This window comes from Ambystoma mexicanum, chromosome 6q, assembly GCF_040938575.1.
Source record: "Ambystoma mexicanum isolate Mex_15411 chromosome 6q, UKY_AmexF1_1, whole genome shotgun sequence".
Taxonomy (NCBI): domain Eukaryota; kingdom Metazoa; phylum Chordata; class Amphibia; order Caudata; family Ambystomatidae; genus Ambystoma; species Ambystoma mexicanum.
The window spans coordinates 649877307-649900540 of record NC_090937.1 but is presented as its reverse complement, the minus strand read 5'-3'; the positions used below and the strand labels follow the sequence as shown (position 1 = coordinate 649900540).

At 45.9% G+C, this 23234-nt stretch overlaps 2 protein-coding genes across 4 annotated transcripts in view; one reads left to right on the top strand and one right to left on the bottom strand.

Annotated features, from left to right (window-relative positions):
* Positions 1-23234, bottom strand: part of LOC138516197 (uncharacterized) — a 453476-nt gene that overhangs the window by 33403 nt on the left and 396839 nt on the right. For all 3 annotated transcript variants that reach the window (XM_069631140.1, XM_069631141.1, XM_069631142.1), the window contains one exon: positions 22842-23000. In XM_069631140.1, the coding sequence (XP_069487241.1) occupies positions 22842-23000 (159 nt within the window). The remainder of the gene's footprint in view (positions 1-22841; positions 23001-23234) is intronic.
* The window catches only part of BBS12 (Bardet-Biedl syndrome 12), a 386191-nt gene that overhangs the window by 283215 nt on the left and 79742 nt on the right, over positions 1-23234 (top strand). The gene's annotated exons all lie outside the window — the stretch shown is intronic.

Genomic DNA, 23234 nt, shown 5'->3' with positions numbered 1-23234 from the left:
GCAGGATAGTGAACCCTTCCATAATTGTAGCCGAGCCCATGGCAGAGGGTGAACATGTGCATGATTGCGCAAGTTATGAAGAGTGATGTGAGAACATACCATGTGTAAATGAAAACGCATTGTCGGAAGGGGAGATTCTCGTTATTGATGGGTCATCAAAATAACGGAGAAAGGCGAACTGGTTCAGCTGTAGTGAGATGCAGAGCAAATGGAAAGTTTGAAGTCGTGGCATGCATAAGGCTGCCATCTAATTTTTCGGCACAGGCAGAAGAATTAGTGGGGCTTATCGCGCTTGAGAAATACGAAGTGGAGGAAGTGACTGTGTACAGAGACTCTGCCTATGTGACGTCAACTGTGCACGCAGGGTTAGCACGTTGGAAAAGGTTGGGCTGGGGGCGCTGTTGAGCAGCCTGGAAAATGGCTGCCTAGCTTTGCAGTTCCGCACTACGCTAGAAAAAGAGCTCATGAGACGGCGGTCAGGTCCCTTCCTCAGCCCTCAAAATTACTCCACAAGACCACTGAAGCCGTGGAGTATCGCTGGCTAAATTCTTGGATCGTTTGGTGGCCCCGGTGCCGAGTGACGTACTGCTGTATGCGGGAGCAGCTGTGCAGCCATGAACCTAGTTGCCCACACACCACCCACTGTTGTTCCCGACCTTCCCATCTCAGATACCATGACATCCTGAGGCGCGGATAATCAAATCGAACCAGCCATACATCAAACATCGAGGCCGTCTCATCTACCTGCAACCTGCATCGTCAGCTGTGCTGAAACTACCTTCACAATCCCACGTGAAAACTAGCGGTCCCAGTCGGATGGGAGACACCACGCCCGCCTCCCTGGAGACACTGCTTCACCCTCCGGCATCTGTTACACTCGCACTCAGTCTCCAGTTTCGTACGCAGAGGAAAGGGCTGCGCACTCTAAGCTCCTTTCATCGGCATATACCTGCAGAGCCTGGACGGGCCTTGCCAGGTACAGGGCACACACCTAAAGACCTCAGCACCATAGCAGGCCTTCCGCCGCAGATACCCGCCATTTGGGACCCCCCCCCGCGCCTTTCACTCAGTGGGTTCGCCCGCATTACCAACACAGTTCGGACCTCTCCCCTCCCGCCCCCCAGCAGAATACCCTGGCTCCCATTGGAGACATGGCAGGGAGAGGTGGACGAGCCCCCCTCCATGCAAGTTTGCCCCCTTGCCTGCTATCCATGAGTAAACCAGGTACTCGCCTCCGTGTTGGAGCAGGGGACATGCTTCTGTACTTGAGCCGGGCCCTGGCTCCCCTTGCTGTATGTTTGGGCCAGAGGGTCACGCATGCTCTGCCCGACGACCTCCCTATAACTACGACCCCAAGAAGTTGCGACATTGCTCTCCAAGCAACTACGGTACAGACTGCGGATCCTGAAACCACCACATACCTGCTACGCACAAGGTGAGAGGCGCCCTGTGAACCCACAGCCACCCGTACTTTCTCTCCTGGGGCCCCGTAAATAACACACTGTCCAAGCTGGGCTGACTCAATTCCGAGGCCGCCCCTGCCCGCACTTCTCTGTGCTGCTGGCCCCACCTGCGCATATATGAGGTGGCAGACTGTATATAGCCATATGCGTGCGCCCATGAAATGGGGTGCACCCTACATCAATCCTTCATACCTCAGAGAAGGGCCCATCAATCCTCCTTCACACTGCAGAGGCCCTTGCCCAGCCAATCACCTCCGCTGCCGGTGGAGACCCTGAGCACGCCTAGAACCCGTTTCTCCCCAGAGAGGGCCCACCTGAACAAAGTGCACGGTTAAAAAAAAAAACACCCCAAAAAGGGGGATACACCGCTTGGCTGCAGACCTCATCCTTTGTACTATAACACGCAACTGCATATAGTGAAGCAATCCCTACCAGAAGCACACTGAGGTAACCATCTCGCCATATCCAGCCTGCCAAACAACCAGCCGACCCACATCCCCAGAGGAAGCCAGAACGCGGTGTGACCAGATGCCACATCAGAAAATCACTCACACCGCGGGACAAACCATACCCCATGCGAGTACTCGCCAAAGCCTCCCACAGTGCAACATCTCCCTGCTGCTCCCCCCGCCCCAAAACCTGGAGCCCACATCTGTCATTGGTTCTGTCGCTTGGGGCCACCAAGACCTGCAGAGATTCATTAGCTGACCCCATTCAACCGACCCCACAGCGTAGGGGTCTACACAGCTCAGCTCGACAAAACACCCAGCCATGACTAAAGGATCTGACGGAGGGAAGAAGGAGGGCACAATGAACAAGTTTGCTAAGGCAAACCAGCGAGAAGACTCGAACCAACCCTGTCAATCAGCAACGGTCCCATCCACCTCTGGCCCGTCGTCCACGCCGATTCCGGACCTTACGGGCATGATGGAGGCCACGAAAAACTGGACGACTGTTACGCTCACCTGGTATCCGCAGGGATGCCACCCAGCCGGGTTACTCGCTGGTATGCTTCTCAGCTTTGCCCTGATGTGGTCTGTGGGGAAAGTTCTGCCTGAAAATACAGGCGGACTGTGCTCAAGACTGACCGACTGGGGTAAGTATCCTCCCCCCACCCCCTGTATGATTTTAGTCCCTCTGGCGCCCTCTCCTCACTTTGTGGTAGAATTAGGCGTGCTCTCCGTTCTGCCTTCTTTGCAGGGGCGCGTTGTCTTTCATGGGCGAGTGCGGTCCAGTTACTTCACTGACGCCGGCCCATTTGATATTGTTCAGGTAGGTCTTATTGCTGTTCTTTAGTTTTGTTGCTATCCTGCATGCCTTTGTTTAAAATGTCTCTTTTTTCTCCCTTAGGTATGCAGAGCTTCAGCGCAGCGAACTGGCTTGGTTGAGCCCCGCTGGTAAATGATGGCACATTAAGAGCGCTATGATGCGGTAAGTAAGCGCTATGCGCAGCACTGCGAAGTCTTGCCTCTGCTAACCTGTGTTTGCCTTCCTTGTAGGTCGCAGTTTTCTTCGGCGCAAGTGGAATGTCCGGGGTGGTGCCAGCCGAGAGGTGACCAGCCAGGTAAGCCTTTTGAGCAGTTCATAATTTGTAAATGTCTCTACTGCTTTCTTTAATGTTGCCTCTATCTTCCTCTTTCAGGTCGTTCCAGGAGGCGTGCAGATTCGAGGAAGCTGTTCTCAGTAGCTGCGAGTGTTTAAAGATGAAGACTGCAGGTAAGATGCTGCTGCTAATGATGTTCCTTTTGTCTCCTTGCAGGTTCTGCTTCTCCGAGGTTCGAGGGAATAGCTGGACACGGCTAGCGTCACGTTGCAAGCTGCAAAGTACCACAAAGCGTGTTGTCTTGCTCGGGTGTGGTTTAAATAGCCCCAACACAATAGTCCAGGTAAAGTAGTTCCTAGGCTACCACACCCAAAACACTAGACCGCATAGCTTGGTTCTTAGGTACCAAGCTATGTGGATGCCTCCATGTTGGCTGACAATACAATAAAGTAGTTCCCAAGAACATTGTTTTTCATGGTGTATGAGCCTGGCGCCAAAAGGCGCCAGGACTGGCCCCATGAGGGCTTTTGAAGAGGATGCCAGGCTCTAGAGGCCCGAGTCCTGACTCCACCTGGCCAATGGGTTTGCCAGAGGGGGTTTTGGGCGAGGGTCATGACAACGACATCAATGCCAGCGTTGCCTCGATCCGCTCTCAGTTGGCACAAGTAGGAGCCCGAATAACCGAAGCCGAGGACAGAATTGGCACCAACAAGGATAACAACTGCTCAGTGGCCACCCTCTCCAGGGACATGAAACAAGTCAAAGGCAAGTGCGATGACCTTGAATCGCGATCCCGCAGAAACAAAATTAGGATAGTGGGGGGGGGGGGGGTTCCAGGGAAATGCGCTGTCCATAGATATGGAACTAGCCTCCCTCTCCTCGTTCTTTGCAGTGGAGCGAGCACACTGTGCCCTATCACCCAAGCCGAAACTAGGAGACTTTCCCAGGCCTATTACAGCAAACATTCTGAGTTATCGAGATAGAGAGGCACTCCTCTGCCTAGCCCGGGAAAAGAAAGAATTGAGACTCGGATCCCAAATTATCCGTATATTCCCAGACTTCTCCATTCCAGTACAGATAGACAGCGCCAATTTATTGGAGTAAAAAAAAAAAAAAGATGCTCCACGAACGAAATGTACAATATGCAATGTTATTCCCGGCCCGCCTCAAACTACAATTCCGTGGCAAACTGTACATTAACGGTACCCAGCAAGGCAGTGAAGTTTATTGAGGCGCAAATACTGATGCCCAGCCCCCCGGAGGAGTCGGTAGAGGAAGACTGACCACACTACTGTTTATCCTGAACTAAGATGAATGCATATATTTCATGCTAAATTATGTGCTGCTAGTAACCTTCTATAAGCTTGCCACTTGAGCATTTGCTATAGTTAAGACGCAATGTCCTTTGTGTTGATTGTTATCGTGCGGCAATGGCGCTCCCATTTGCAATTGCTAGTTGGAAGTATGCTGTACTCAGTCCTTACGCTCTGTTGGCCCGTAAGGATAGTTGTGGAGAGGGCAAGGGTTGGATTCTACACTGCGGGGTTGGGGGAGGTAGGGGGGGGGGCCCAAAAAAGGGGTCACAACCCGACACGGAGGATATTCATTACGCCCATTGCGTAAATTGTTACCAGGGCACGGATTGCATCTCCTCACCAATACAGTCGGTGGAAATTACTGAAAAACTGTGGGTTCAAGGGCACACAGGATACTTCCAATCGAGACACTGCAACCGCATGCACAGACAGGGTTGACCATGATCTACTGATGGCACAACAGGTAAAGATACTAAGCTGGAACATCCAGGGCCTGGGGAACGTCACCAAGTCCCATAAAATAATTTCCCCTCGCACATAAACAGAAAACCAATGCTATCCCTACAGGAAACTCATGCCAAGGAACACTTGCCGCAACATAGCTCCCTCATGAGGGGGAGGAGGGGCAACATAGATACTTCATTTCATTCTCTACCCAATCCAGAGGCATCATGGCGCTGGTCCACAAATCTATATATCAAAACCAACCCACGTGGACCCAGAAGGTAAATTCCTTGCAATACATGGTGTCCCGGAAGGCCTAGAACTCATGCTCGTAAACACATACTGTCCCAACACAGACTCACCAGAATTATTTGTCCACCTCAATGGCATTCTGGCCCCATACCATGGCCTACACATGATATGGGGAGGCGACATGAATCTCATCCTGGACCACACACTAGACAGGACAACAAGGCCCCCGTCCGCAAACAGTGGCGGCTCACCAACTGTTATCGATCATGCAGGCTCTTGACCGTAGGGATGCTTGGCGAACCACACACCCACTAGCTAGAGAATATACCTTCTACTCATCGGTACACGATATGCCATTCCGCATTGACCCCCTTCCTCATCTCTAGCTCATTGCTTGGGAAGTTGTTAAACGTGTACATTGGACCCTGCCCCCTATCCAACCACTCCCCGATCTCAATTCCCTGAAACTCAAAACAGGCCTATCGAGTCACGCCTGGAGGTTTAAATCCACAGCGCCGCTTCATCTTGCTTTTAAGGCGGACATCTGATATTGACACTTTCTTTGAATCCAATGCAGCAGAAGACACTTCCCGCGGTGTCTGATGGCAAGCCTTCAAAGTAAACATTAGGGCAGAGGTCTCTCCGCCCCCCCCCCCCCCCCTTAGGGGCGGGGCGCAGCCGCATCCCAAAAAAATGGCCAGCAGTTGCAAATGGATATTCAGTGTTTAGTCACAGACTGTTTGAATAGTACCCAAGGGGTTGTTTTTTGTTCCAATGTTTGGTAGTGGTGATAGTTAAAGAATATTTATTCAGCAACAATGGTCAAAACTACTAGCTGCATAGTGAAGTAACTCCTCAAACTGGCCCACATTGGCCAAAAAAAGTGGCCCATTTTTACTGGCCTACACTAGCATTTTGCGTACGGTCATCGCCCTATTGCCCTATAGGCCAGTCCAAGCCTGCCGGCTCATCCATATTGGGTGAGGGGGCGTCCACCTACTGGCCACCTCACCCATTATGGAGGAGCCGAGGAGCCAGCCCAGTGAAACACTGAGCACTCCCTCAGCTGCTTTTTCCAGCTGAGGGTGTGCTCTTGGGCTGGCTGAACTGTCAAAGGGAAACTCTGTTTGCCTTTGACAGTTCATGTCCCCAGTCGCACATGATCACTGAGCCATGCAATGCTGGGGGTATTTTGCTTCGCCAGCCTTACATAGATCATTGGAAATGCTGGCTGGGGCAATGTATGTATGTATGTATGTATGTATGTATGTATGTGCGAGGGGGAGCTCCTGCGCCTCCTCGCACATACGGGCAGAGCAACCTGGAGCAGGGCATTTTAGCCACCACGCGATTTATTTTTTATTTAAATGTGTATGGATGTGTGTATGCTTGTGTTATGGGACTGTGGTGGGAGCACTGGGAGTAGGGTGGGGAAGAGCCCAGGGTCTGTACTGGTATTAGGGTGCGGTGACGGCACACAAATGTTCATAGCGATTTCTGCATACTGTCCATCTGGCACTTTTGAGGGGGCCCGGCCTGTCCAAACTTTGCTCAGGGGGGCCCACGCCAAAAAAGTTTGAAGACCACTGCATTAGAGGCATGGCAATATCAAGGGAGGCAGGGGTACTGAAATGCATTAGAAGGAAACTCGAGAAGTCGGAAGGACTGCACAGGGACCTTGAGCAGGAACACTATAGAACATCTGACCCCACACTGCTGGTGCAAATCCACTCCGACATGGATAGGTTTGAGGCTCTCGCCAAAAGAGAAACCCAGTACTTCTCCCAATCGTCAGCAGCCAGGAAGTATGGTGAAGGCGACAGGCCGGGGAGGACACTGGTGAGAGCGGTCCAATTCGAACGTGGCAGGGATCAGGTGGACTGCATATTAGACGGAAATGGAGACAATAAATGGTTGGATACCAACATGGTTGAGGCGTTATGCACATTCTACCACACTTTATACAGTGCACCAAAACCGAGCGATTAACAAGCCATCCGGGTTTCCCCCCAGAACACCCCGCTGCTCTCCCTGAAGGCCCAAGTCAGGGAGGAACTGGAACTTCTGATCACCCTTGAGGAGATTAAAGCGGTCATCTCCGCCCTACCCAAAAGCAAAGCACCCGGCCTGATGGCCTCACAGCTGAATTCTATCAAGAATACGCTGCAACATTAGCCTGATCCTCCTGGCGCTCGGGGAGGATTCACTGCATCTCCAGGTTCTTCCAGAATCCTTGAGAGCTCTAATTACAGTAACCGGGCAAGCCTAGCAATGACTGTGGCTTGTACAGACCCCTATCCCTCATCAACTGCAATACTAAAATATATGCAAAAATCCTGGCCAAGAGTCCTCTCCCGTTGATGCCACACTTGGTCCACCCAGACCAGGAGGGCTTTATTCCAGGATTGTCCACGTCCCTCAACATCAGGAGGATAGCCAATATTATGGCTAGGATCGACCCCACTACTCAAGCAGCCGCAATAACAATCGATGCTCAAAAAGCATTCAATATGGTCACCTGGGATTACCCATTTGCAACACTTGAGGAGATGGTATTCGGCCCCAATATGATAAAGTACATTAAACTCTTATACAGACACACACACAACCATTTGCCAGAGTTCTTGTTAACGCATGCATCTCTGCACCTTTCCAGCTGGAGAGAGGAACCCGACAAGGATGCCCGTTCTATCCTATCTTATTTGCCCTGGCCATCGAGCCCATGGCAGAGCACATCGGGATCCGGTTAACCGCCCCCCCCCCAGCCCCCAAGATAGTCTCCCTCTATGCGGACAACGTGATACTGTACATACGAGACCCCAGAGCCAACCTGACCCCAATCATCGAGGATATCACACGCATAGGGAGACTCTCGGGCTTCACAATCAATTCTTTGAAGTCCGAAATGTTCCCCTCTCACCGACGCCACCGCTGACTGGCAAGGCACCTCATCTCGAAGGTGGTCCCCAGACCGCATTAAATACTTGGGAGTGACAGTCTTGCGCTCCCTTCCATCGTGCTGCAGGACAACTACACCTCACTCAATTCATACACAGAGTCCAAAACACATAAATCGAAGGCCCTCCCGCTCTCACCTGCTGCCAAACTTTAGCTAATCAAGATGGTAATACTCCCCAAGCTGTTATACACCTTTACCAATGTCCCAGTGTCTCCGGGAGAGACATACTTTACCAGAATGCATGTCTTATTTGCACAGTTTCTATGGCACTCGGGGGCGGTCCATAAGAAATGGATAGAGATAACATACCCTTATGACAAAGGGGGTTTCACTGCCCCAATATGGAACTGTACTGGATAGCAGCACAAGTGCAATTCGCCACATTCTGGTATCCCATGACACCCCCTGCCCCCACATGTAAAATTGGAGACACTCGCTGCAACTAATTCAGAACTAAAAACACTGCTCCTCGATCAGCGTTATAAAGACGACTGCCCCTATGACACTGGTCGCCTCTACTTTGCGCGCATGGCGCCTACTATTCGCCCACATGGGCACGGAGAGACCCTACCACATCTGGCTCTCTCTATGGAGATTCCCCAAATTGAAACCCACATAGGACAGGACGATTCAGTCATCATGGGAATGCTTAGGCTATATTGCCTTGGCTGACCTCTTCCCAGAGGGCCAATCATCACACCTGGCACCTGGAAAGCTGGTCACTGGAACTCAAATATGCAACACCCCAAATATTACAGGTTGCAGGTGGCTATATCCGCCAGATGGCCCTCATACCCAATAGAACCCGCAGAGACTGCTTCATTGGCCTATATGCAAACTCAGGGGATTGTAAACATGTTCTCTCTTCATTATACAAGATACTAATAGATGCTACTCCACCACCTTCCTCTCCGAGCGCGTCAGGGCTGGTCCTGAGGTTTAGGCTCTGAAATCTCAGATAACCAGTGGACTTGCATGTCTGCACACACCCAAAAAGTATCACTGAATTTCTGTTTAAAATGTATGCATATAGATAAATACCACTCTAATAAAAAAAAAGAAACACCAACCGGAGGAACGTCGCCCAGCGAGAGAACTGAATAAAGCCAAATCGAGCCTTTAAATTGGAAAAAATATTCGACAAAAACAAACAAAAAAATCATCATGAATAGGAAAACAATACTGGCATTATTTCAACTGGTTCCAAACCCAAGACAACTGCGAACAGACGACTTGAGATTTATCGAGTCCTGTGAGGATGGACGCTTTGATCAAGTCTATCCCCACATTCCATCCTCAATAGTGAGAAGAATGCTGGTAGATTCAACAGACAGTTTGCTGGCACTGGGTTAAGATCTCCTGGAACTGAATAAGGACTTCGACCAAAAAAAAACAGAAACTCAGCCATAGAAAAGACACAACCAGCAGATCACAATGAAACATACATATCATATGTAGCATGCCTTTGTGGTGTAAAATCAGAGAGGCCCATAGAAAAGCAGAAAGAATATCTACACTTGAAAAAAAGACAATACAGAGAAGATCAAGAACTCCGTCGAGAAAATCGCCGACCAAATTGACTGTGGAAACTGCTAAAACAAGAGAAGAGCAATATAAAGATCCTTTGGGGGTGGGCAGAAAGCCGAATGGCCCATTAACCACATTTAAAATTACATTTGAGCAAGAAACAACTGGAGAAACTAAAACAAGGAACCAGAGAGCAAACAAATCCACCCCACCGCGAGTTAACAGTGAAAGCTGGTCCTGGCTCTCAAAGGCCTCGACTGCAGATCAATATAGATAGCAACTCGAATCGGAAAACCAGAGGCAAGAACGGCAAAAAGAAGATCCCCAACTTGGCACCATAGTTCTTGCCTCATGGAATACAAGAGGATTCTCACACTTAACAAAACCTAGTGAATCATGGTTAATGAGAAAACCGGATTTAGACTGTTACGAAATTGCCATATCACCAGCAGCAAAAGTGGTGAAAGGCAGGCCCACTTCAGGATTGATAACGGCCATTCTCAACTCGTGTAGGTTTGGAATTAAAAGAAATCGTTGCGAGACCCCCCCCCCCTCATGCTGGCAACCCTGATAACTTGGCAACAACAAGTTAGTCCTGGCATGGCAAATCTAAAGTTGACAACAAAGATGGCATTGGGGAAAAGCTCCATTATAGTGATTAACGTGTATTGAAACCCGAGAGCAGTGAGCAAAGAAAACATCTTGAAACTCGTTGAAGACCATTGACGAGGTGTACACATTACATCAAGCAACTCATGCAATCATTTGCAGTGACTTGAACGCAATTTGTAAAAATGCATCTCAAGAAAAAGTATAAAGGAATAGCGTAACAACAAATGTCAGGAGAACCGCCTGGTCTAAACTAATGGCCTCCAGAGACCTTCATAACCTGCATTTGTTGGTCTTAGAGCACAAATACCATCTTGGGAAAGGGAAGGACAAAGTGCAACCATCGACTATATTTTTACATCAAGAGAATTCCTTCCATATATTACATCTTTTCAAGTGGTAAAAACAGCTAAGAGCAACGATAATTTTCTTAAAACCACATGGAAATCAGTAATAGAGAAAAAAGAGCGAATGACAACAGATCGACAAGAGTTCAAACGGTACACATCTAAAAAGAACAGACGCTACAATTACATCTCTGACTAAGCGCTACAAAGAATTAGTAAACACGGAACAGTGCATCAATAGGAAATCAGTGGTATACCATCAACCACTATTGATGCATTACCAACATAGACCCGACAGTTCGAAAAATAAAGTGCTTAAACATCTCCACGTTTTCGACGAACGTGTTGCTGAAAAAGGGAAAACAATGAGACGTGAGAAACGACAAGCACTAAAGAGCGGTGCAGAGGACTCAGTGGACAAAGCAGCAAAAATTGCTAATGCCTACAAGAACTGGATAATGCTCGATAGGAGAAAACTATCGAGCAGACACGGAAGAGATGCTAAGAGCAATAAGTTGTCGGAAAACTAAGGACTTTTGGTCTTTGATAAGGCAAACACCTTCAGCAAAGCATGAACCTTTACAAAATAATGTCAGCGAGGAAACTTGGATCTCCCACTTTCAGGGTCTCTTCTCGATTCAGAACAAAATCGATAACAAGGACCTACCCGAGTTAGAACACCCTTGGAAGATGACATATGAAGAAGACCTAATAAAAAAAAGATATCCAAACTGAATAGATCCAGAACCCCAGGACCTGATGGGATCAGAAACATCGATCTGAAAAATGGGTGCCTCTTATATCAGAGATCTTCAAAAGATGCGTGCAGTCAAAATCAGTACCCCAATCATGGAAAAGCACAACAGTTGTCCCGATATTTAAGAAAGGCGCCCGCGATTTCCCTAAGAATTATCTTCCAATAGCGCTTTTGGACGTAGATAGGAAAGCTATTTGGATCATTCTGTCTGGACGACTTCCAAGCTTGGGTCAAAACAGCAGCCTGCATGGATCCTTTCCAAACAGGATTTGTAAAAGAGACGGTACATCTGCAAATATACTCCTACTCAGCTCTCTAACAGGAAAGATAAAAGATGGCAGCCCAAGGATTTTCATTGCCTTTATAGACCTGGTCCAAGCGTTAGGTCAATCGGGATATTCTGTGGCAAAAACTCAACGGGTGGAAGTGCCCAAAAATCGATATTAGGAGCCAATCCAAGCTCTCTATACTGACACGAGTATGAAGATCCAGTTAAATGGTGAAGCCCTACTCTCAGAGAGCATCAGTACGCATAGAGGAGTCAAGCAGGGATGTCCCTTAGCCCCGACCCTCTTTAATGCGTACCTGGGAGATTATCAATATTCAGATCCGAACATTCACTCATTTCAACCATCATTAGGAGACGTCAAGCTAACACGCTTTGTGTACGCCGATGACATGATATTACTCGATCAAACCCCAATTGGCCTCCAGCGGCAATTAGATAATCTAAATATATAAGTGACAACAAACTGGAGATCAACAAGGAGAAGACCAAAGTAATGATCCTTGAAAAGGCGGCCAAGAAAGCCTTCAATAGGACCTGGAAGGCGTGAAAATCGAGAGGGTAAAGGAGTTCAAGTACCTGGGCATCGTTTTCAACAACAGCTCAGTGGAACAACAAATGTAGAATTCCCTTTGAGAAGATCAGAAATTTGGCAGCCCAGGCCAAAATGGTAGATAAGAAATATGGATGTTTCTCAATCATTCCTACCATAAATTCTACAAGGCCAAGGTGGTCCCTGCTCTGACATATGGAATGGAAGCACTGCCTCAAATGCCTTCGTAAATTTGACTAAGATTGGAAGGCTTATTTTTGGCACCGTATTCTTAATCTTCCAACCTCTACTCCTATGCCAAATATTCGGCGCAAATTGGGTTTGATGTCTCTGCAAGGCACAGTCGGGCGCAACACGCTGCTGTTGTACGGGAAAATTATAGCCCCAACTTGTTCAGCGGTGTTCACCATAATTCGCTCAGAACTTGAAAAAGGCAAAAAAAACACACCATCCAAAACTGGGAGAGAAAAACAATAGTATCCTAGAAAAGAATTTACAGCTCAGAAGAAGAGCTGTGGACAAATCCTAACAAAATAAAAATAAAAACTGGAATCAGACTGGATAGAAACGTTGGATTTAGCTTGCAAGTACAAATTAACGGCTGATTTGCCAGTGAACCAGTTGTTAGACTACCTGAAAACATTTCCGAACAAAACATATAAAAACTTTTTCCTAAGGATCCGGCTCAACCTACTTTCAAATGAAATTCTGGAGAAAAAAAATAAAAATAAAATAAAAAAAGAAGAGGACTTTCAGCCACAAAAAGTTGTAGACACTGTCTCAGAGTGGAGCAGACCGAAAGATTAAGACATTTATTTCTGTCCTGTGGAGCACTGTCCACACAAAGAGCATTTGGGACATTTACTCTCAAAATACCAATCGTACAGCGAGGAAGATTGGTGGTCCAGACAGTACAATCGGTAATAGCTGTGGTGACTTTTTTTGGGGGAAATTGGATTTAGGAAACGTTGCAGGCGAAACCTGAAGAGCTCAAGAAATGTGAATAACTGTTGTTTAAACAGTTTAAAGTGTGAGTTACACTTTGCCCTTTGATGACACACATTTCAGCAAAAACATTTACATTGCGCCACAGCTGATGCACCATCAGGTTCACCACTCTAAGAGGGGATTCATCCCAGTTATTATGTTCATAAGAAACCCCAACAGAGCTATCTGTTCAACTCAATTAGCCCTGATTTGAAAAAGGCAATGAAAATGTTTTTGCAGAAAAATGCATCAAAGGGCAACGTGTAACTCACACTTTAAACTGTCCGTTTAGATAAACAAGAGTTATTCACATTGTGTGGCGCAGACTCATTTTGGAGGGTGTGTTTGCGTCCAGAGGTGGGGCCGTGACCTCTGTCCTTCCGTGGGCTGCAACACCCATACGAACATCAAACTTGCTACACATGGGCGCAGATTGCTAGTAGGTGTGTGCAATTACCCCAGTGTTCTACTTAACTTAGTTTTATGTAGTGCATTGGTAGCAACTGGACATCGCAAACCAGTAAAAGATTGTGTAGAAACAGGATGCAAAACTCTCCGGCCAAGACTTGCCAAGCTTCTGACCTGGGTTGAAGATAAATGAGGCCCAGTGCAGATCGTGCCCTTAGCAAATGCAGAACTGTGCTTCAGAAACAATGGCCCAAGAAAAGTTGGAGAAAATCAACAATACAGACGAATCTTAGATGTACCAGGAATGAAGCAAGGCATAAAATACGCAGTGTCGCGGAGTAATTTACTATGCAATTATGGAGGTTTGCTAATTAAATTGGCACTTGTGTAGCATACCTAGCTATTTAAGTTAACCTGTTCAATGAGATCACTCTACATTCCTCGCTTGCCTTCAGGGTTCCCCCCACCCTCTTCTCTGTTCGCTGCAAGTTCAAAAGGGCTAATGGAGAGACAGTGCAGCAGTCTCCTCCACCCTTGTGTGCCAAAGGCCTGTGTGAGTATGCAAGCAAGAATTTTGTTTTCTTTTTCAAATAATTGCAAACCAGAAGTAATTGGGATAATACCTTTCATTAAGCTAACCGTATCCTTTCTTCCGAAGACAAATCGTGTTAACTTATTATTATTTTCTTTTTTTAAATAGAGTACTTCAATTCCATTTCTAAAAATGGAATTGGTTATATCATGCATAATTACAGTATTGCTACTGCAAAACAATGCATGGCCTCCCTGCTTTACAGTAAAGTGTAGGTTAGCGTATCTAAATATTGTGTCAACTATTTCATTTTGTTGGGGAAGATGCATCATATTGGCGAGTGGACACTTTTGAAAATATGCATGATCAAACGGGCAAATGCTTTTGATGGCAAACTTAGTTCTGTAACCGGTTTGTTGCATGCAGCTTGCAAGTGGTGCTAAACTCACGAGCCAATCCCATACGTCTTCATTTTATTGTTGTCTTCTCACCCTTTTGCTTTATACCAGCTACACTGAAAGAGGTGGCTGCTAACTACAATATTCCACAGAGTTTGCCCAGTTCTCTGCCTGCTACACAATCCAATCTGCTTAGTCCGTTACTTTCTTTCCCCTTACATAATGAATAGGCTAACTAGATGTTTACGCACAGCAGAGATCAATAGTTCCATCCAGTCTGTACATCTATAGATCTACTGCACTATCATCACTATAGTTAGCCTCCAGAGTTTGCGTTGCTCTAGGATTATGATTACATTATATATTAGCACCTTCAGTAGAGAGCTGGCCAAACTATTTCAATCATATCTATTTGTGTCCATTCATGCAGTGGACCTTTTACAGACTGTCATCCAGGGCTTGCAAAATATTTTGCCACTCACAGTAGATTTTAAGAAGGCCCAGTACCATTTGCAGGGGATGTTTGAAACTTTTATTTAAACTTTACTTTGTTTGCACACGTATCAAATTAGTTTCACTGTGCAGGGTTGGCCTCTAGGTGGCAGCAGTGGGCCAAACCAACGCTGATTGTAGTGACATGCACCATTTTACAGAAAGCACATTTAAACTTGTCTGTTGCCATGGGTCTAATGCATTTCTCTTCAGCCGAGTGGGTAAATTAAGTTATTCGACCTGAAGGTGTAGTGAAAATCTAAAGAACTCTGACTTGTTCAGTGGTACACAAAACTGCTGCATTGTTGTTCATTTGTATGGTACATGTAACTTCTGGTGGCTTTAAACATATTAGTACAACATTGCTAATTAAATGGAATCGTTTGCTAATCAATTTTGGAAAACTAATTTATGCCTTGTGAAGGATGGGACAGTAGTAATAATGGACCACTACTGGGCTTGTGGATCCAGAGTTTACAGAAGCTACCCAGAGATTGGGGAGGACCATGTTCTATACTGATTATTGATGTTCCAGCATTAGTTATTCAGAGAAGCGACCTGAACATTGGAGAGTTTCCAAAGGATGATGCTCATCTAAGGAAGACGCGGTCACTTTCTCAATCAAACAAAAAAGATAGAACCATTTCTAAGCCAAGCCAATGGAAGCTTTCAATGCTATTCCATATGAGCACAGGTTGTTCAGCAAGACGGCGTCAGTATTCACGACTATCTTTATGCCAGGGATCCTGACGATGGTGAATGCTAAATGGTTAAAAATAACCAGATGGGAGCTTTTGCAGAGGATCAACACTACCATAAAGGGATTAAACGAGATCAAAGAAGAGCTGAGAGATATAAGACTAATGACAATCCAGAATAGTTGAGTCTTGGATATGATCACAGCAACGGATGGAGGCGCTTGTGCCAAAATTGGAGAATCATGTTGCACATTCATACCTTCTCACGATGACGAGAATGGAAACTTGACAGAGGCCAAAACGATGCTGGCGAAGTTACACACCAAGATGGAAGATGAAGTATTAGACACTATAGCCGACAGCTGGTTTGCATCCATCTTCTCATGGGTTCCATAGTGGATGACGAACATTTTCAAGTTTCTTGGAGCATTACTGGTGATGATAATGCTTGGATTTTGTGTGATCAGAATGATAATCCCAAAGTGCAAGAAGGCAACGAAGAAAGCAGTAGGAATGAAGATTATGATCGATATTGAATCTGGACTGGAACCCAAAGCACCGACTTATGAACAGATCAGAGACTGTATAAAGGCCACTATCCATGGAACTGAAGGAACAAAGTTCCTTTATCCAAGAGACCACAAGAGGCATGCAGGAATATGATCTACTGCAGTCCAAGTGGACAATGTAAGCTTATGACCTGGAGCGTTGATGCCTATGTAAAATCAGCAGGATCTTTGAAGGGTGTGAAGAAGATATGGACCCCAAGGAAGAACTTTTTCAAGAGAGGATGTCTAGCTATGGAGATAGGTGAGAGAGTGTTGAGAGAGTGGTCAATGAATCAACCAGAGGGGAGAATGAAGAGGAGAAGCCAAAAGCCTCTCCCGCCCCTAAACTGCCTCTATGTTGGGAATCCGGAAACAGTGACAAGCAAGCCACCTGTAATGATGCCAATAACACAAGCAGTCATTGAAGCAAAGTATCCATTGAGAAAACCTTTCTTTATGTATCCACGAAGAGCTGACCCTCTCTTGGGGAAGATCCTGAAGAGTGAGAGAAGATGGGTGTTAAGGATTTCTGAACTCTGACCTGGAGGGTCAGAGGTTCAGAAGGCCAACCAGGTTTCTTGGAACAGGGTAACCTCTGGACAAGCCAGACCAATCAGGGTAGCTATGGCAGGCTGTCAAGACTAAGTCTCAGGAGGGTTGAGGATGACTGAAGGACCTCAATGAGCACACAGAGCAAGGACACTTACAAATTACTCCAGACGACAGGCGTTATATGACGTATAGGACTTATTTTAGACTGGGTAGTTAGTCATGAAATCAGTATTGATAACATACTGGTCTCATTATGTCCCTGGTCAGACCAATTGTTTGTGAATTTTGATGTTCCTATTAACTTCCCCACTAAATCCAAAACTCAGATTCCTGTTAAAATGCCATATCGAAATTTAAAGAACATTAAAAAGATTAAAGTGGAATCAATACTTAATACTATTATCGATCCCATAATGGACACCGGAAAACCTAGAAAAAAGGATTTCCCACAACCTAGAATGTGTTTCCAATACTCTGGCACCTATAAAAATGAAAACGCCAAAAGTTGAAAATGGACATAATCCATGGTTTACACCAGAGCTTCAATCTCTGAAATCATAACCACGAAATCCTACTATTTGTGGAAGAAGCATAATACTCCATTGCTTCTTAACAAATATAAAGCCACGATTTGTATCTACAAAAAGGCTATTCTTAAAGCCAAATCTAGTTTTTTTAGTGACAGAATTCAAAATGCACAGCACAACACGAAGGAGCTCTTCCGCATCTTGAAAGAACAGGAAAGAACTAACCGTTCTACGGCAGTTAGAACTATCACGGACGATGCTACCTGGTGCAATGTCATGCAACAAGCCATGCATTAAAAACTAGATACGATGAAGGAAGATATATTGGAGAAAAGTATTCTTAAACTGCTCCAAGGCCACATCCACAGATTGGCCATATCATTGACCACCAACTATTCCAGTCTTCAATATATTGCCTATAACGGACAAGAATTTAACTAAAACCCACAAGAAATAAGAACGACATCCATACTACCATGATAATTAAGACTTGTGCCCCCTCTCTAATTTCATCTGTCAATTTGTAAATACTTCCATATCTACCGGTACTGTCCCTCAGGAACTTAAGCAATCATGGGTTATGCCAATCCTGAAAGAAACCAGGGCTTTCAGTTGATATGCCAAATAACTATCGACCCATTACCAATACAGCGTTCCTACTTAAGATTCTTGACCGTGTGGCCTACATACAAATTGCAGAACTTCTAAAGGCCTATCCTATCTTAAGCCACCATCAGTCTGGATTTCGGGTTGGATACAGCACTGAGACTGCGCTACTTGAACTCAAATCCAAATGAATGGCCCGTATTGATAATAGGGAAGCATCCCCGCTTATGCTGCTTGACATTTCTGCGACCTTCGACCTGGTGGACCATGACATCATGGCCACCAGGTTGTGCGAAGTGGCTAATTTTTCACCTCTGGCTTGCAAATGGGTACTGTCTTTCCTCAATAATCGAGGCAGTAGAGTCTTCTGTGGCAATGTGGAATCGGAACCTATTGTAACAACTTGTGGCGTTCCACAGGGTGCTTGTACATCTCCCTGTTTCTACAATATATTCACAGCCCCCCTGTTTGCAATGCTCGATTATGAGAATATAATTTTTACCAATTATGCGGATGACACGCAATGTGTCATCCCGCTCACTGGCTGTCACAGCGAAGATGAATTGGCCATTTATAGAGTTTTTACTCTTATTGAGGCCTGGATGGTCCATAATAAACTAGCATTGAACAAATCAAAAACGGAACTACTTGTTATAGGCTCACCACATACCATTAACAAAATGGGGCCAGATTATGAGAACTTTCAGTTGGGAGGAGAATCTATTAAACCCCTAAACAAGGTGAAAACCCTTCTTTCGATCAACATATGACCATGAAACAGCATGCCAGCCAGCAGTCGTGTATCCTCATGTGCATACTACATCAAACTGTTAGCACAGCTAAGGCCATTGATCTCACAGGAGAACGATGAGACTATTGCGAGAGCAATAGTAGGCTCTAAAATAGACTATTGCTCTAGCCTCCTCATGGGTATCAGTAAGTCCGACTGTAATAGGCTGCAGGTATGCCAAAACGGGGCTATCAGAGCTGTCATGAATCTTAAATATAGAGACCATGTCACATCGGCAAGACGGGAGCTACATTGGCTGCCAGTGACCTTTAGATTTCTATTCCGAACTCTGACTATTATACATAAGTGCAGATCCAGAAACATGCCTGGATATCTACAACAGCTGCTATCCATAAAAAACATTAATGCGAACATTAAGGTCAAACAATCAGCACTTTCTATCTGAACCAATATGTCACACTGTCAGAGCAGCTAACTCAGCCTTTGCCTTCAATTGACCTAGGGCTTGGAATGCTCTTCCTTTAGAGATGAGATCCATTGATTCCCTAGAATTGTTTAAGAAGAGCCTAAAGACCTATCTGTTCAACTAAATGACTCTGAGACCGTTATAAATTCTCTTCTTGGCCATGGCTTTGCATCCTGGACTCTTCTACTTGTTATTTGTTGTTTATGTCTTGTAGTGCCCTCACGCCCTCGGGTTCATGGCCGCGCTATATAAATGTATTAAAGTAAAGTAAATCAAAATTATATACACATTTATTACAAGGCCTTTGTAACAGACCATAGCAAATGAATCACAGTAACACTAAGTAAACAAATACATCACACTCAATACAATATATATACACACACAAGACCATGGGGGTCTAAAGGATGACTGCACAAAATAGATCGACAACCTAGAGGGGAAGAAAACAGGCAGTGCAGGTAATCTTTAGTCCCAGTTTAACATCCATAATACACCTAACTAAGAGGCTGTCCAAGCCCTACGGAGAGAGGAGCCTTGTGCTCAATAGTACATGCACGCGCTTGTGCCACTGGGCGGAACAGGGTCTCTTCAGGGGTCTCTAGCAGCTCAGGAAGGTGGATGAGGCGATGCAGAACAAGTTCACACTATTCAAGAAGGACCTCCACTTGAGGGCAGAGGCAGTTCGAGAGTGCGGGATGGAGTCGCTATTTCGCAATAGCTGTGGAACGGAGAGGGGCCCCCAGAGGCCACTCATGCGTAAAAATGGGCTCTTGTGCTAGGGGCCATTGGTTGCGGTAAGGAGTACTCACCGGTCCCCGACGCAAGCACACCCAAACTTCGCCAGTTCAGTCCACTTTGCTGGCAGGTTCGAATGCGGCAAAAAGGACGTCTCGGGACCTTGCAGTTCCTAAGATACAGCCATGATTCCCAAACGGGACAGTGGCGATTTCTCCGCTCCGGGTGGAGCAATCCGCCCATTTTGACTGCAGCAGGCTTCAGGGGCAAGAGGTTCACAAATTCAGCGAACTTGCACAGGTCATTGACGCAGGAGGGCAACACGGTAACCGCGTCTACTCCGATCTTGGCGCACTCCTCTCACCCCAAGTTTACGAAAGTCGTTCTGAGGGTGCCAGGGGTCACAGAGCTAACAGTATACCAAGATTCGAGGGCCTCCTCGAAATGGCGGCAGTGACAGAGCAAAGAAACTGGGAACGACCAGATGCAGAGGGGTCCCACAGGACGACAGCGGGCTCAGGGTGCCAAACCTTCCAGCGAGTCACCAGCAGTTCCTCGACTCAGCTTTGTAGTTGCAGGATACTTGGATCCTATCCTTTGTTCGGTGTGAACTCAGGAGATCGACATGGTATTGGTGTTTTCAACCTCCTCTTATCCAATGTTCCCTTCGCACCAAACGGAGAGGACCCAATGGGAGATCTGCTCACAAACACACACTCCATACGTGGACCAATCACAGACCACGGTGGTACCAGGCATTCATGGCACTCCAGACTCTCTGGCACCCAGGATGTGTATTGGAATCAGACATTCCAGCCCACATCCTGGAGGCACACGCACAAGGCATGCAGAAGCCCACGAAAGCATTGGGATTGTGCATGACCAAATAAGGACTGACCCGGGTCGACTCGACCTGGGGAAGGTGAAGGGGCAAGATGGCCAAAGGATAGGACAAAGAACCTCGTGGCATGGCCGTTTTGGAGCCAGGCCACCTATTCGTGCCAAACGCGGTTAACATGGCAGGAAAGGGTTAAAAATAATGCGAAAAGATGGCTGCCACTAGTCCTGTCCATGACACATCTGCACAGTTCATAAAAAGTCCAGCAAGAGTATCTAGGGCCTTTGGAAATCACTAGAGACCCAAGTGTGCTGTATGGCAATCACTAGAGACCCAAGAGTGCTGTATGGTAAGATACATTGCACACTTGTTACATGTTGCACAAAAGTTGCAACATGAGGAAAGGACTAAGGGAAACAAAGTCTCCCAGTACTGACTGTCTTAAGGGCATGTCAGTTTCCCCATAAAAGCCCAGAGGAGGGCAGCTGAAGGCTGTGCTTCTCTGGCAAAGTCATTCAATTGTGTCTAAACAGCAGCAAAAAGTTTGGGGGTTGACACATGGAGGGGAAATTACATACAATTATGAAATCTTTCTTAACAATGAGCGAAAGAGCCGAGTGGTGAAGTTACATCATGTGACTTCACCACTCGGCTCTTTCGCTCATTGTTAAGAAAGATTTCATAATTGTATGTAAGATGATAACAGAAGAGAAAGTAAAGGGAACATATAGAATCTGTTGATTAAGTAAGAATCAAGTAAAAGTTCACATGCAAAATAAAGATTACATGTGTGAAAAGCACGGAAGAAATGCAAACCATTTTAGAAATGTACAGATGCTGGAAACGCAAGTAGACTAAGTAATCATAAATGCTGGGTATACATAGTAAATAGATTGTGGCGATGCGCCAAGGTATATATATGCATAGGAAATCATGATATGGAACATCCAGTTTTAGCAAAAAGAGACCCCATAAGCAGAAAAGCAGAAAGTGTGGCGCAGTTAATAAAAGTAGCTGACGAGCAAGAAAGAATCCAAGAAGGCTTTGTTGGCCTGGTGTCAAAAGGCCAGTGCAGCCGAGAACTGTTGTCGAACTTCAAGAGATGGGCTGAGCCAATGCCAAGGTACAGCAAACAGTGCATGCTAAGTTTTATTCATTTTAAAACCATTGAATACAGAGAAGAAGCTTGAAATGTGGTCTCTAGTCACGTGAACTAGATGGAAATAGATGTGTGCAGATGACATTGAGGAGAGAAGACGAGAGCATGCTCACACTCCTTTTTTATTCCCAGGAGTTGTGAGGCTTGCAAGGCCATGTTCAAAGGCTAATTGAATGACAGAAAGTAAGAGTGATGATAGATGTTGGGTTAATTGGGTGGGGAGGTATGGTCAAACCCAACCCACCAACACCTGGGGTACCAGCTTGCATGCTGCTAGCAAGTGGAATATTTCAGAAGGGTACAAGCATGCCAACCAACTATGGAGGGCCATGTATTGTCCTATAGTTTGTGAACCAATAAATCGTTGTACATTTTATGAAGTTGACTTGCACTACTGGGCTTAGTTGCCCACCTGACAATAGAGACCCATTCAATACCCCACACCCCATAGAAAGTATATGTAGATGTTTCACATAGACCAACCACAATCCAATTTAAGCTTTACAGTTTGCCACACAGTGTGACATCAGTGATGAAAGTTTTACTATAAAAGTGTGTTTTTCATGTAAATCGTTGAACGACCCTGCCACGAGACGTCTGTTGTACTCCCTATTTTAGAGACTTGTTAATAAAACAGTGTACCTTTTGCCAACCTCCTGAATCTATCTTTTTATTGATGTTTGAGTAACTTCTGCATCCTGATCCATCCCATAAGAGCGCCACCTTGTCTTAGAGACCCACATGGGTTCAAAGTGGCAGAATTGCTTGAGTTTTTCCTTCACATCACCGCCATATCTATAGTACAGAGGTGCGGAAACAGTGACCTCCGTTTCGCCGTCTTTTTTAACCACACTGCCGTACTTGTAATGAGGCCCCATTGTGTTCTTATTGCAGCGGAGGAGGTTCCTAGTTTCACAGTAAAAACATAATTAAGTAGTTGTGATGATGGGATCTGTAGATGAAACAGCAATTCTTGAACTAAGGACAACCCACACAGTGAGAACATCTATAAAAGAAGCACAAGTTTGGTTTAAACAGTGCAAAATGTTGCATGGAACCAAGTCAAAAGAAAAAAGGTTGCCAACCTTCAGTTCTTTCACGTCAATGTTCCCAGAACCATCAGTATCAAACAAGTCAAATGCTTCCCGGATCTCCTGCTTTTGCTCTTCGGTTAGCTCAGGTTTTGCTCCAGTCTTCTTGCGTTGAGCTGCGCCCAAACTACCAGGTTTTCTGAAGTTAGTTGCCTTAAGTGAAAAAGAAAAGAAAAAGTGGAGTCAAGAGGTTTGTTACTATAAACATTTTTGCTTAAGAGCTGCAACTGTATTACTGCTTGCACGAGTATAGGCCGATTTACCGACAAAAAAAAAAAAAAAGAAGAAGAAGAAGAAGAAGAGGACCCTGTGGCGCCGGTTCCCGATCACGGAAGTGAAAGGGAACTGGCGCTGCAGGAACCCAGCGTGAAGATGAAGGTAAGTGGG